We start from the raw sequence: 15130 nt of genomic DNA on the forward strand, positions 1-15130 counted from the left end.
CATGCTGACTACCTGTAGTGTGATGGAGTGAAAGCCTCCTATTGCTGTTCGATGGGCTGCTAGCTGTAATATTAGTACTATTTGCCAATGGACAAGGTATTATTTAGTGTGCATATATCTCTAAAGTGGAATGTTAGAGGTCTTGGTAGAACCTAATGTCGCGAAGTGCTACCAGTACTGAGAATAACTATTATTTTGGTTGCATTCAAAGGTGTGGCAACAAGATAGCAAAAAGGACTCAATCCACTATACTACCCCAGCTATACCAGTAATCCAGCAAAAGCCAAAGAAGAACGTTCCCACCAATCCATGAATGCTAATGTGAATGCATTAGAAACAGCAGAGAAGGTGTTATGTCCACCTTCACACTGCAGAGGTGCCGCCATTGCGGAGAAAGATTGCTGGGCCGCATGCTTCAGGGAGCAACATAGTGGGCAGAGAGAGGTGAGACTCAGCTGTGTCATTGGAGGAGCAGACTACTGGCCCATCCCACCTGGTTGAGCTGCACAATGGTAATAAGTAGACGGACTGTAGAAGGGAGCAGGGTTGCCCCTGAGGCGCTGCCGACCCAGTCGCAATATCAGCGGCATACTGTTGGGAGTAATCAAGGTCAGTAGTGGTGGAAAGATCAGCTGCAGAGAACAAAGGAACTAAGACAATATCACGGTCCAGGTCACAGACCACGGGTTCCTCCAGCAGCAAGACAGCTGAGGAACGTGCACTGCCTCTACCCTGTAAACTGCGCTGTAAAGTGGGTACATACCACTGAGATGTCCCATTGAATAGGAAATGAACAGTATGGGTGTAAACAGAAAGCAAGCACACTATTTGGCTTGAAATAAGCCACACAAATGGGGTGCTATAGTCGGCATTAAAGGCATTTCAATTACTGGGGCCTGAAACACCTGCTTGACTCATCATGCGTAGGTGCACAAGCAGATAAACAACAGTACAGCACATTCACTTGCAAAATCGTGCAACCATGTAATGGACTGCACTGCTGAATGCTGTCTTCATTGCACCACACTCATAAACAGTGATGTGATTAGGGTGGAATGCATAGAGCACTACTGGATCACCTACAGATGCCTTAATGCAGAACATGCCTAGGTAGAGGACCCCCGATGCCCAATAACTTACAATCGCCCTGAGAAAACCCAAATTAACTTTATGACAATGGTCCCCACCAAACAACACAGTATAGACAGACAGTATGATGGAACTCGAGGAGAAGTTAACAACTGAAGAGGTCATGCAGGCCTTAGGCAGCTACAATCTGACAAAATATGGTCTTAGAATCACACAAGGAGGTGGGACAATCAAAGTCTCACAGATGTACAATGTCAACCCTGAGACATAAAGAAGGGAAGTCCGAACTGACTTACTGACCGATTTCTCAGATAAGGGGAAACAAAGCTATTGGTCAAAGTTGTGGCCAACAGGTTGATCCCGCTAATAACCAAACTGATACACACTGATCAGTTGGGAATTATGCCATAAAGATCCACCTGACTCAATCTGAAACTACTATACACAATAAGCTAGCTTATGCTACTAAGGTGAAAGATTCAATCACAATTTGGATCAGTATAAAGTGAAGAAATCATACAGCTCGATAGAATGGACATATATGAGTCCTGGAGAGAGTGGGATATGGACCCAACCTCATCGCATAGACTAGATTGTATGTATAATAAACTGATGGACAAAAAGAGCATTAATGGGGCAGGGGCGACACCTAGCTCTCATCCTATTCACACTGACAACAGAACCATTAGCACAATGGATACGGTGTGATGCTCAATTAAGGGGGTGGACAATGAACTCAGGGTGGGACAAACAGATTATGTTGTCTACAGATGATATTTTCTTACACAGACGGCTGACCTGAAGAATCACTAACCAGGAATAAGCACTATAGGAAAATGCCCTTTTTTGTGGCCACTACCAGTTTTTGCTAGATATTATTGCTGGATTTTGGATTGATATCCAGTGCCCCACATATGTGCAGTGCCCCTAAAACATGTCGAAATTGATTATACTCTTACTTGGCATATTTAACTTAGCTCCAAGCCTTCAGTATATGATACAAAGTATTCCCAGGGCCTGCAAGTTAAATGTCACTACTACACAACAGCACATACTGTGCCACCACTAGAGTGGCAGTGCAAGCCATGACTAAAGGCCTACCACTTTAATCTCTCTATGAAGTTTTAAAACTGCAGGCTGGACAGTTCAAAATAACCTCCTTTGACAGGCCTAAACTCTCCTTTTAAATATTAGTAAGTCACCACTAAGTACACCTTAGTGCCCAATAAGTAAAGGTATTTAAAAGTAGAACATGTAAAGGTTTTATACTAAACATGTAATTGCAGTGACAAGGCCTTACAAACAATTTTCAAGGTACCAGGGTTACCTGTTCCATATGAAAGCACTGGGATGTAATATGAAAACTAAATAATGTTATCTCTGCCTAGAAACGAGCTAAAAAGTTAATTTTTGGACTTTAAAGTATCTAGTCCAATTCATTAGCAAAGTCAGATTTGTACTAAATATTTTATAAAAGTACTTCTAAAAAGTCACCTTACCTACCTAAATGCTCTAGAAGCCCATCAGCATGAGCTTCCCAGTCACTTAGCAGCTGAATGGATTCTTGATGAGGAGTGAACATGCTATCAGAGCTTGCCACAAGCTTAAGCATGCATTCACCTTGGGGAGGGAGGACGGGATTGAATTCAACTGCATTTTTGCCTAATTTGTCTACTTGTCCTTCACCTTGATACATTTTCCTTTGCCAATTAATCTTCACCTGCCATGTGATCTATGGTGAAAACCTATCTGCACATGGTGAGTGATATTAAATAAACTCTCATGATAGAGAAAACTCTTATCACACTATGCACAGCATACAAAATAGATTGTCTACATTCCTGTTGGGCAGGGTGTAGGGTGACATGGCACCAACACAGAGCAAGACTCTAGGACCATGACCCCTGCTTACTGTTGCTGAATTGAGGAGTACACTATAATAGAATACTGACTGGAGAATGCAACTGACTCTGCTCAAAGATGTAATCAGGGAATCTATCCATCTGTACCTGGATCTCAAAGCAAGCTCAGTGGGAGATCCTGATGTGGGATGGGAGAACTTCAAGGAAGTGAACCTTAGGAAGTGTGCTGAAAGGCAATGTAGGACTCGTGGCTCTTTGTACCTTTCTCAGGAGGTAAATTTTCTCAGACTACGATGAGCAGTCTGTTAGCCTGGCTGCTAAGTGACTTGTATATAAGTACTTAGTCTGTACAGATTGCTAAGGGGGAACCAGTCGAAAATCTAGCTTTCCTATGCCTTGTATTTGCACCACAGATTTCCTCATTCAGAGCAGACATTAAAATAATGTGACAAACAAGGAAACAAACATATATACCCTATAATCTTCAGTGTCATAGATTAAATGTAACAAATTCAACATTTCTGTATAGTATCACAGATGGTTTGCCTTTGCTGATATTAGGGCTTTGTGTCTTACAACACTATTAATAAATGCCACAGTTGTGTGTGCACACTAGCCCTAAAGTATAGTAGTATAACTTGCGCTCACCCAATTTGTCTATTTAACTGTCCAATAAGGCCATTGTAGATGGAGAAAAAAAGGCCTTATTGTTGTGGAAGCTGAATATTATGTTGTCACGCAGTGTTTATTTGTATCACCCACATTTATAACAAAAATATAGGTCTGCCAGAAGCACAACAGTGCCTGGGTTGGGATGCAGTTTCAATGTACTGCAGTGACAGTTGTGAGGGAAAAGTGTGTTTGCCATGTAGGAAAAGCCTATTATTATATATTCTAAGTTTACCTCTGAAGTGTGCTTAGCAAACCCACAGGTCAGGGTACTAATATCTAAAAATATGGCACACCATACATCTGGGTCAGTGTGCTTTCACATTGAAATAAAACATGAAAGCCATTTCAGACTTAAATGGGATTAACAGTTTTAGGTCTTATCTTCATTAGGGAACAAGCTTCATTATTATGTCCTACTTAATTTTCAAAACCTAATTTAATGGTGGAATCAGATTTTTGATACTGGAGATGGGAAGGTAACTTTGCAGAAATGTACTTTAGGCTACCAGAAACAGCACTGTCACCCACCACAGATCTGAAATAGATATTCTTGGTTTGAAAAATTAATGAATCTGGTCCAGGGACAATATCCTGCCTCGGGCCAGGAAAAGCAAATGAGTGCTAACTGCTTACCACTTAGCAAGGATTAGCTATCTGGGAGTGGACAGGAACAGTTGGCAAAACAAAAGACGGCCTTAGCACTTTCTCTTTTGACTTGGAGATGCCAGGGTGAACGTCTCAAGTACATTTACCAACAGAGTACGCTAGAGATCCAGTTTTGACCCTGTCAGATGGGAAGAAAACTCATCTAACAAGATAAATGGATAACGGGCTGAAGAAAGCCCTGCCTAGTGGTAGCTGGGTTCAGTTATCTTGAAACAGGGGCTCCTCAGTAAATTTGCAGTAAAGCACAGTGAAGTGCTGCAAGAAGAGGTGGGAGGTACCGTGAGAAAATAGTGAGGATTGGGTGGTAGAATTTCTTCAGTCACTAGCAAGTGCACAGGATAAATCTGGCAGCTTTACCACCACATCAGAACATTCCTAGACCTGGGTACACCCCACCTGAAGAAGGCAGGTCGGATGGAAGAGGGGACGGCACGCCCAAGGACTCTTAATGCCCACTGAAACCCAGGGATTGAAAGTGTTCTCCAAGGGTCAGATGGCAGGACTCGTTTGCTTTCTTTAGGGACACAAAAATCAGAACCCTTAAAACCAAGAGGCCCCAGCCAGACTTAGACGGCTAGAGTTTGCAGGAAACCCAGCGGAAGAAAGATCTTGTGCCTAGAAGCTTGCCCTGAGGAGCTATAGGCTACAGGACTGACCAGAATGAATTTTTCCAACAGTTAGTTTGGGGCTCCTATGCCAACTGTTACCTGGTTTAAACGGTATACCACAGTAGTAAATAACAGATTTATTTAGTAAATAACTAGGCTGTAGGTGGATGGCAGTGGCCCCGCTTTCTTGTGCTGTGTTCGCGTGCTGAAGCAGAAGAGCCTACCTGTGCAGCCTTGGCACACAGTGGTCGGGGGAAGGGCATGTGCAAGGAAATCTCAGACAGGGACAAGGCATTGTAATCTATCCAAGGATAAAAGGCATTTACAATGCACAACTTAAATATATACATTTTAAATACTTAAACAGTAAGTATTTGACCAACACCACCTAATCCACTACCGCACAAGATTTGGTGCAGCAGATGCAGACTTTGTTCACGGGCACGCACAGACTACACATAGACAATATGAACTAGTATTTTGGGGGCACCACATATATACTCTGTGACTCTGTCTCTGTGGTCTGGAGCCGTAGAGACTGTAACAGCAACTTTAATTCCCTAAACCTCCTCCACCCCCAAATGTCAGGACTAAGCTCCACCTACACAACATGGATAGCATACAATTATCAGTGCCAATGCATGATCCAGTATAATAGAAAAGGGGTCTAGCCTATTAAAAAGTGCGAGGCTGGGCCAATTTAAATAAATACGAAAAACAAAAGCCAGCACTTTAAATGCTTAGAAAAGAGTATTCACATTGAGAAGGCAAAACAAATTACCACTCACACAATTCAATTTATGACTATCCAAAGAATGTTTTTGTTAAATTATATCAAATGTACTTGTCGCACACGAAAATAGCAAAACAGCAATACACAAGTGCTTAATCTAATGAATTGGGACTGCACAAACATTATTAACATATAAAACATAACAGTAATAAAAATCACAAACATACAGTGACACATCCACTTGAAGAATAAAAATCCAGGTTCTGCACCAATTTGGAAGAAAGAAGAAAGAACCAGGAGCGTAGACTTATTCACAAGTGTTTTAGCTCAACCTTAGAGAGCAAATCATGAGTGAAGGTGCTGGTAAAAAGTATTTTTTTATAACTCAGTCAGGAATCATGTGCATTCGAAAACAATACTTGAAGTTCTCCCTGAAGGCCTACTCCTCCTTAATAGCGCTCACCAACTGCTCCCTATTGCCGACCCGTTTCGAACCCACTACAGTTAAGGGTTCTCTTTGGGACACAGAACACCTGGGTAGAACTGTAAACAAAAAAACAAAAAACAATTGTATGCTACTAACTTGAATGAAAGGAGTGCAAACATATCTCATCAGTGAGCTCTTTAAAAACGTGATTGATACCTGATCAGTAAGAACGACCGTCCATGATCCAGAGCAGCTTCAAATTAATGGATGAATGAATGAATGAGAATTTGTAAAGCGCGAATAGCTGCTTGGAGGGTGTCCTGGTGCTAACCTGTGATTTAAGGTACTTTCCATTTATCTATATTACAGTAAGAAAAACAACAAGGTCTTTAGTTGCTTTCTCAATAGACATTCACCGCTGAGAAATCGACAAGACCAAGGAAGTTTATACCATGCCTTTGCTGCTCGCAAACAAAAGATCTGCCCCTCTCTTGATCAGTCTAAATTTTGGAATATGAAAGGGATTAATTAGAAGGTGTCAGATTTCTATTTATATTATGATGTGTAAAACTATCAGGGAGATAGTTGGGGCCTGTATCAAATAATGCTCTATGTGCAAAGACCAAAGATGTAAAAAGAATACGTTTATGTACTGGTAAACAATGGAGGTTTTTTTTTTTTTTAAGTGGCAGGAGACCAAAGTCTGACAGTGAAGCTAAAGTACTTATTGTGCCACCATGTTCTACCCTACCTGCAGTCATTTGGTCAAATATTTTGGAAAGCCTAGGTAAAGGCTGTTAACATAATCGGTGCTTGAGGTGATTAATGTGTGCACCACTCTTTCTCAAGACTGTAGCACAAGGGCGTCCAAGAACATTTTTAATGAACCTAACAGGAAAAAAAACATGTTCCAATCACTAAGAGCATTCAGTAGGAAGGAAATGTCTGCATCAGGTTTTACATCCAGATTTCTCGCCACTGAAGCTGGTGGCAGGCTTCAGTAAGGGGCAAAAGGGGTGAGTTTGAGGGGTGTGTTGTCTGTCCACCACCCAGTGGCTGTCCCAGAAAATAGAATTTCAGTGTGTGACACATGCTTAACATTGTAAAACAACCAGTGTCTTAAAAGATAAATTTGTGAGAAACTGAACCAAGAAATAGAGGATGTTTCAGCTCGAAGAGGGCCATCAATAGAAATTTGTGTCTGAATTAATTAAATGTGTAATTAAAGAGAACTGGATAATCAAGAAAATAAGTAGTATGAATTTCGAGCACATGAGCTAATAATTTTTTTATTTTTTTTTAACATGAAACAAGTTTAAAGTAATGTGAACACGTGATTTATTTTAAGTAGAATAAGGAAAGTATTAAGGAGGGGACTATAACCGTTTTGCAACTTGGGGGAGACACGAACCATAGCAGTGCAAGTGCATATGGTTAGTTACATTGAAGATCATCCAAGATGGAAAGTCACACTCTGGTTCTCCCAAAACATGGTTGGACAGATTAGAAACATGAGCATGGCACATAGGCGCTAAGAGGCACACTAAAGCATCAACCAACTTTAAATACAATTTGTGCCCTGGGGCCAAAGAAGCCGAAACAGCCGACAGCGAGAGTGAGATTGGAGCACCTCTCTTGATGGCTGTCAACAGGAATCTGCCATCAGCAGTATCTAGGGAGATAGGCAAGTTCAATGATGAGTAATGCCTGTTGATGAGTGAGCCCTCCAGGGAACAGTGGCAGGCACAGGTTTGTCTTCATCTTGGGTCCCTTTCTGTTACAGCTGTATGAAATTTGCTGGTGATAAATTTGCTGGTTTGGCATCACTCCTGTTCCTTCAAGGAACAGTGGCAGGCACAGGTTTGTCTTCATCTTGGGTCCCTTTCTGTTACAGCTGTATGAAATTTGCTGGTGATAAATTTGCTGGTTTGGCATCACTCCTGTTCCTTAAAGGGAGAGTGTATTGTGCTGGTGGGTATAAATTCCCTGCTGAGACCAAAGAATATTGTCATGGCTTGTTTTTGATTGAATGGAGTGTGGTGGGAAGAAGAAAGTTTGTTCTCCTTTAAGGGAGCCGTCATCTTGTGTTATTAGGTGTGGAGCTTTTACAGTTTTACTCCTGGCCCATGGTTTGGGAGGATAAAGGGGTGGATTCACTTTATTAATCTTTACTCCTTACAATAATGCTTAGCCCTTGAGTGATAATATCGGGTGTCAATGTTATATAGGTGTTGCGAGTCATGGCTGGGTGAAGTATTGAGTATGGTAAGGATGACTGGGATGTGGTCTTGGAATGTCAGGGACCTTACCAGTCGCTTCAAAAGCCAGACTTTTTATCAAAACACCACAGAGTACCAATGTTGTATCTCTAAAACGACACATCCAAATATTTCTGAAGTTAAGTTGGCTATAAAAAGGTGGAGTGGTTGGCGCTTATCCTCATACTTCCTTTATACCCACTGTGTTGTGAGTTGAAATGCACACTGTTCCATTTTGTAGAGAATGGTTCCAGATGGTTGGGAGTGTAGATATTTTTTTAGTGTACTGATGAGCAGGAACCTGGCCAAATGTGTTGGATGTGCATTTTTTACAGGGATTATTAGAGTAGGTTAGAATATATGCAGCAGAGCCTATGTTCCAGACAGGTGACTAACTATGCCTCTGATGCTTTAAAAGGACCCCGACGCCAGTGGAATATCTTACGCCAGAACAACAGAGTCCAGATCATTGTTCAATGTGAAGCAGCAGTTCATGTAAGGAGCTGACAGCAATCTAATATATCTCCTGCCCCCTCTGGGTTGGGTGTTGCTGCTTCACCCAGATAGGCACTTCCCCTGAAATACCCTGACGTATACCTCTATGTGGATTCTTGGTATAGTATAGCCTAGTGATTGTAATAAACTCCACTCTTGATACTGGGCCACAGTGGGTTCCGTTCCCTCTTGAATCAAATCCTCCACATAGCTATCCATACCCATTCGCAGAGCATAAATGTATCGCCAAATATAGTAACAATGTAAAGTTTTGGGAAGGGTAGGGATAGGGTTGTTTAATTCTGTTCAAAGTTCACATTGACTGCTTAACAGCTATAAGTATGGCAAACCCAATCTCCACTATTTTCTTTTTTTTGTTCACCTGCGTTATACATTTGTACATTATCTGCTTTCATCTCCAAGGATGCCTAAGGGAAAAAATCAAGACTAGTCTGCTGTTTTCTGACAGTTGATTTCTTATGTCTATATTTAAATGCAATAAAGTTTGTGTCAAAAAAGGAAGAGGCAGCAATCAGAGCTGAGAGTTTATTTTCTTTACTCTGCTCCCCAGGGCTCCCAATACAAATTTATTTTTTTCTAGAGTGATAACATCAGTGGCAGATGTACTGGAAGTGGATACCTGGGCCACTTCCCAGCAGATCGCTACCCAAAACAGATTGAGTATCCATAGGGGAATGCAAGAGGAGGATCTCTACTTGACATTTTGGAGCAGAGATTTGGACAGATGTGGCATTTTGAATGGATGTTCGTAATGCGATCTAGTGATACCTTATTACCAAATATGGCTCAGTGCCTTCTCAAACATTGCATTTGGGAGGCACAAAAGGTGGTGGAGAGACGTTTTTGTCTGGGTAAGGTGTGTGGGGTGCAAGACCAAAAGGAAAATAAAGTAACACATTTTGGAATATAGAGTTGGCCAGTTAGAGGTCATATTTTGAGTGCTCCTGAAACGATGGGTAAAATGAAAACGACTGAAAACGAGAACATCGGCATATGACAAACTGAGTAAGAATACCTGAACTACATATGGACATCAATACCAAGAGAGGTCGACAAGGCAGACTGAAAGCTTTTGTGCTTAATGAATAATGAGTTGTCTAAGCAGAACATCTTACGTATTCACAACAATGATGGTAGACATGCTAATAACTAAGAGGGTGTTAAATATTGTTTTTAATTTAGGATGGCTGTATTCACAATTGCTGTCGTTGGATGGAGTTGAGAATTAGTTAGAGGCTGTTGCTTTAATACCTCGCACAGAGGTGAATATTTTGCCGGCCCCACTGACTAAGGAGGAGGTGCAGGAACTGATAAAAGGAGTTTAAGCACAAGGCATATATCGAGGATGTATTGACACTCAGTGGAAGGGTAATGCTGGCTTGTTAGTTGGCAAACTACTAGAAGTTTATGTGGAGGCACAGGGTGTGAGTGTACTTCATTAAACCATGAGGGATGCACAGATTGCAGAGGTGCCTAAAACACACAAGGACCTAGCTGAATGTGGGGCATGATGACTGCTCTCAATGATAAATGCTGACCCCAAAATTAGTCAGCGGGGTCCTTGCATCCCACCTTGATACATTCCTAATCAGTGGGATTTTGTATCTCGCAGGCGCACAATGTCCAATTTAAAACGACTGACCAATGTGAAGCAATTTCGGATGTCTGCAGAGAAACATTTTGCAGGGGCCTGGACTTGTAGAAGACATTTGATATCTTGTATTGACAATTTCCGTTTATGACTTCAGATCTCTAATTTGGGGGTCACTTTTTACAAAATGGGTTGAATTTCTTTGTACACAGTTATATGCTAGGGTTTGGACTAGAGCCTTGTTATACGAAAAGTGGATATTGGAAAAATACATAAGACAGTGGTGTTTGCTGCAGTTTGGCGGTAGAGCCTTTAGCAGCCACTTACCATATTACTATACATAACTCAGCAAATAGGGTTGCCACCATCATCAACATAGTGTTGTCAAAATGTGAACAACACTTTGTGTTATATATATGGGAGCTAAGTCAGGAAACGCATTGCTACAGTATCAACTGAAGAGATTTGAGATGTTTCAGGCCTCGTCATGAACTGGCAGAAGTAAAAACATTTTTAGTGAATAGAGGCCTTGAAGGGCTCTTGGATGAAGGTGTGACCGAGCAGCCTGGGACACTGAAGTAAACAAGAATCAGAACCAGACAAAGCCAACTAGGGACCCTCGATCTCAATATTGGTCAAGTAGCTCTGCAACTGATCTAGCTAATGGGGTGACTGACTCTTGTGGAAAATTATGCTTCTTATGTGAATATGTATGTTCTAGAGGATAGAACAATAGAAAGTAGTCATACTTTTAAGGAACTTGAGTCTGATGACATTTTCGACATGGTCTGGAAGCCAGTAGAGAAAGAAATACATGAGTAAGAGCATGTGGAAGGAGGTGTATTCAGGGAGACAGGAATGAAAAACGGTCCGACACAATGAAAAGAGCATATGAAGACATCATGTCATAAGTTATAAGTATGGATGGCGAATAACTGCATCATAATGAATTACTTTCAGAAACACCATTCATCAGCCATAAAAACAAAAGCACAAAACAGAGGAATGTAGAGGGATGCAAACTTCCTTCTGAACTCAAGTAATAAAAACCTTCATCTAACAACTCAAAGTCCTAATGATATTCTTCTCATTCATCCTCTGCACAAAACCACCCCAATTGTTGGGACTGGCCATCTCAAGACTTGAATATGGAAATAATGCCTGGCAATGCCTACCGGTTTACTGCAAAAAGAACAGGTGATGGACGGAATGCTGAACAAATCAAACATTCACCCCCAGTCACAGATCTGGGTTAAATCCACATTTATTTTGCTTGCCATGCCATTCCAGTTTGGACCCAGCCATATGCAAATCTGTGTTGACTCTGCTCCCCATGGGAACAATCCAGTCCGAACTGCTTTTCATAGTGTGCATTACAAACGCAGAATGAAACAAACAAAGTCATATGGATCAGAGACATACAGTCTCTCAAATGATTCCGATGAGCTCCCAAAAATCAAGCAGATAGTATGTACAGTTAAACTAATCTCTCTTTAAGTTGTGCTGGGCAAGACTGGCCCTACTGGAGCAGAGTTAAAGCAGATTTGCACATGGCTGATTCCTGTCAAATGTGATACGTTGGGCAAAAAAAACAAATGGACTAGCATGAAACCCCAAGTAATTACCAGTGGCTGGGATTAATCCATGAATTTCACCCATTAGTCTAACATCCTAACATTTCCACTCTAAACATGTAATCAGGCATTTTCAGATTTTAACCGTGACTTCTGTAATATGATTAGGCTTAATTCCCAAAACACTTCCATTCCAAAAAGCCCTGAAAATGAACACGTTTCCCCTCTGAGCTTTGTATGTTGCTATCAGGTTACACTCAAGATGCTTTAATTGGTATTTGATCAACTGTTATTATAAAATCAGGATTAATCTAGTGCTTCTTCCATTTTGAAAAGCCTTAAAAATGCAAGTATGAACCATTTACGTCCTAGTCAGGCTTTATTTCATCCACGTCTACTGCTCAACTCTCCCACTGAGATTTAGTCTTTGTTCCCTCATGCAATATATTCCCTTATTCTTATTTGCGAAATACTCTGTGGCCAATGTTCCAATGGCTATATAAAATAGGCATATACATTTGGTAATTGTTATAGAAGATCTTCACAATCTTTATCCACAGTTTTTGCCTACAGAACGAACTGAAAAAAATGTATTATTGTATATATGCATATATACATGGAAATGCATTATTACTTACGAAAACAGATCGAACCACTGCTGCTTTGTGACAGATTCCTGGCGCAGAAGTTTTAGTACAATTGGACGCATTAAGCCCCACTTATCTTCAAACTGTAGGGACCCTTTATTCTAAAGAGACAAGTAAAAAAAAAAAAAAAAACAAGATATTGAAATAGTGGACATTTGCAAATTAACACCCTAATTTTGAGGAAAGTTACATTTAATTAGTCCCATTTAATACTGAACAAATATAGGAAACACCTAAACACTTACAAGACTACAATATTTTCCAGCAACAAAGGTAACTTCCATTCTCAGGGGCTGCAATACAGTCAGGGACCACACCACCTACAATATGTAGAAACATATGAACAGTGGTCCCTCAGGTAATCATTCACATTAAAAAAATAACTTAGAAGTTTATCAAATATATGTGTGTGTGTATATATACACACACTCACCACTGGGTAGTTATAGTTAAGATTGTGTTTCCATAGAAAATGCATTTTCTGTGTTGCTAATAACTTTGGCCCTGGCTGACGAATCTCCACAAAACGTCACAAAAAAGTACCACTTCTTGACTAGTTTGCAAATGGAAAGACTCAGGCAATCCGTCAAGTGGGGGACAAAATAAAGGGAGGTGTTCCAAAACATGTTTTCCCCATTCATTTTTCTATAGGAACTTTACATACAGCTACAGCCCAAACCTGTAAATGGATTTACACCAAATTTGGAAGAATGATTATATCCTGGTCCAGAAAGAGCGTTTTTTGTGTTTTGGTGTAAATCCATGAGGTAGTTTTGAGGAAATAAGGTTAAAAAAAACCATTGTATTTATCACGGCATGGAGAATGCGCAGAGTTCACTGATCTCAAACTGAGATCTGATTGGCTGCCGCCATCTCCATCAGGTTCAGGTGACAGCTATCTTCGGAGTCAGGACTCGATCCCAGGTCCTACCAAAAAAAAAAAAAAGTAAAAAAAGATATAGGGGGCAGGGTAGAGATACCCTCACCCCAAGGTCTGGTGGCTGGGTGTCACATAGACCGCCAGAGGCCAAAAACATACTTATGGTTTTTCTAATTAAATAAAAAGTGCTGCGAATTCACAGAGGATCCGCAAATCCACAGCAAAAGAAAACAAGCATTTGCAATGCAACGTGTCTCGCATTTGCTCATGTTAAGAGCTGATATCGTTGTAAACTCCTAACCCGACTTTTCACCTATCGGCAAAAGTGCATTTATGTACGTAACCCGAAAAAGTGCAATTAACTATGTAAAGCGCTTGACTTCTGCCAAGCGAAATCGCACTAGTAAATTCGAGAAAAAGTAGTCCAAGAGCCGGACACAAAACAGCGAGCCTCGCATGTTTTCTGTACTTGGTCGATGAGCTCGAGGAGGACTAGCCACCGGAAAAGGCATGACTTATTCATGCCTTCGACTAATGAAAACAAGCAGATTTTATTAGGCAGGCCCACAAACCAATGAAAAATACTGACGTGACTAAGACAGGGCTCCAAGCCCTTCTCTAAACACTAAAGCGTCTTGCTGTGATACGCATGCGCGAGCAACGCAGGATCGACCCTAAAAAGGAAAAAAAAGAAGGGGGAAAAAAAAAAAAAGCGTGGGAGCTCCTGTGCTTCTTTTTAAATCCCCAAAGTGGGCCAGTTGCATGTTTGATTGTTTTTGAGGAGGTGTGTGGTCCTCCCTCCCAAGCCATTTCCAGCCCTGGGGACTCCATTTCCCCGGGCCCTAATGTTTTTTTTTTTTTAGAGAGAGTTTACTTGCAGCCCACCCGCCCGAGCCGCTTTCTGCCCCTGGGACCCCATCCCCAGGGTTCAATTCAATTATTTAGTGGAGGAGAACCGCAGCACCCCTTACTGAGCCATAGTCGACCCCAGCGACCCCCAAATCCCACATAAACACAGAAAAACATAGGAGCCAGGGAGGCCGGTGGTGTTTGAGCCTGTACTGTGCCCTCCCGATTCAAGTCCTGGCAGCACAGTAAAAAAGAATTAAAATGTGCTTCAGCGCGATGTATAAAAGCAGAGCAAGACAGGCCACTAGCAGGGAGGGGGCACACGGATTAGACGGAGCCCTTTCTGAGTGACAAGGGCTTAGAGCAACAGAGAAGAGGCATGCAACTCTTACAGTGGGATTTCTCCTCTCAAATATATCACACCAGCATTTGAACAGCACCGCAACGGAATGCCAAGCAAGCCTACCCGCTTCACTTTATAGTACAGTGACATTTATTTTAAAAGAGGGAAAGGCAACCTGAAATATCTGAAGTAAAGCACCTTCTAAACAACATGTTTAATTAATATATTCTGATTAATGGCTATGAAAAACAATGTCTGAAAGATAAAATTAAGAACACGCACGACGTAAAGCCGAACGAGCCGCGTGGAGAAAGGAACACAGCTGGGATTAAAGGGAAAACCGAAACCAGATGGGAAGAGGGGCCATCACACGCTGTAACAGAAGAAGTGTGACAGTGTGATGGCCAACAATAAT

General features: G+C 41.4%; 1 protein-coding gene across 2 annotated transcripts in view; it reads right to left on the reverse strand.

Annotated features, from left to right (window-relative positions):
- Positions 1–15130, reverse strand: part of CUL5 (cullin 5) — a 497462-nt gene that overhangs the window by 404956 nt on the left and 77376 nt on the right. Inside the window, exons 1-2 of one of the 2 annotated variants that reach the window (XM_069202326.1) lie at positions 12889–12959; positions 12635–12744 (exon numbers count right to left, since the gene is read on the reverse strand). In XM_069202326.1, the coding sequence (XP_069058427.1) occupies positions 12635–12744; positions 12889–12927 (149 nt within the window). In that variant the 5' untranslated portion in view covers positions 12928–12959. Of the gene's footprint in view, positions 1–12634; positions 12745–12888; positions 12960–15130 lie in introns of those variants that run through there. The other variant, XM_069202325.1, reaches the window with a different exon arrangement.

The sequence above is a fragment of the Pleurodeles waltl genome, chromosome 8 (assembly GCF_031143425.1).
Source record: "Pleurodeles waltl isolate 20211129_DDA chromosome 8, aPleWal1.hap1.20221129, whole genome shotgun sequence".
In the NCBI taxonomy this organism is placed as follows: domain Eukaryota; kingdom Metazoa; phylum Chordata; class Amphibia; order Caudata; family Salamandridae; genus Pleurodeles; species Pleurodeles waltl.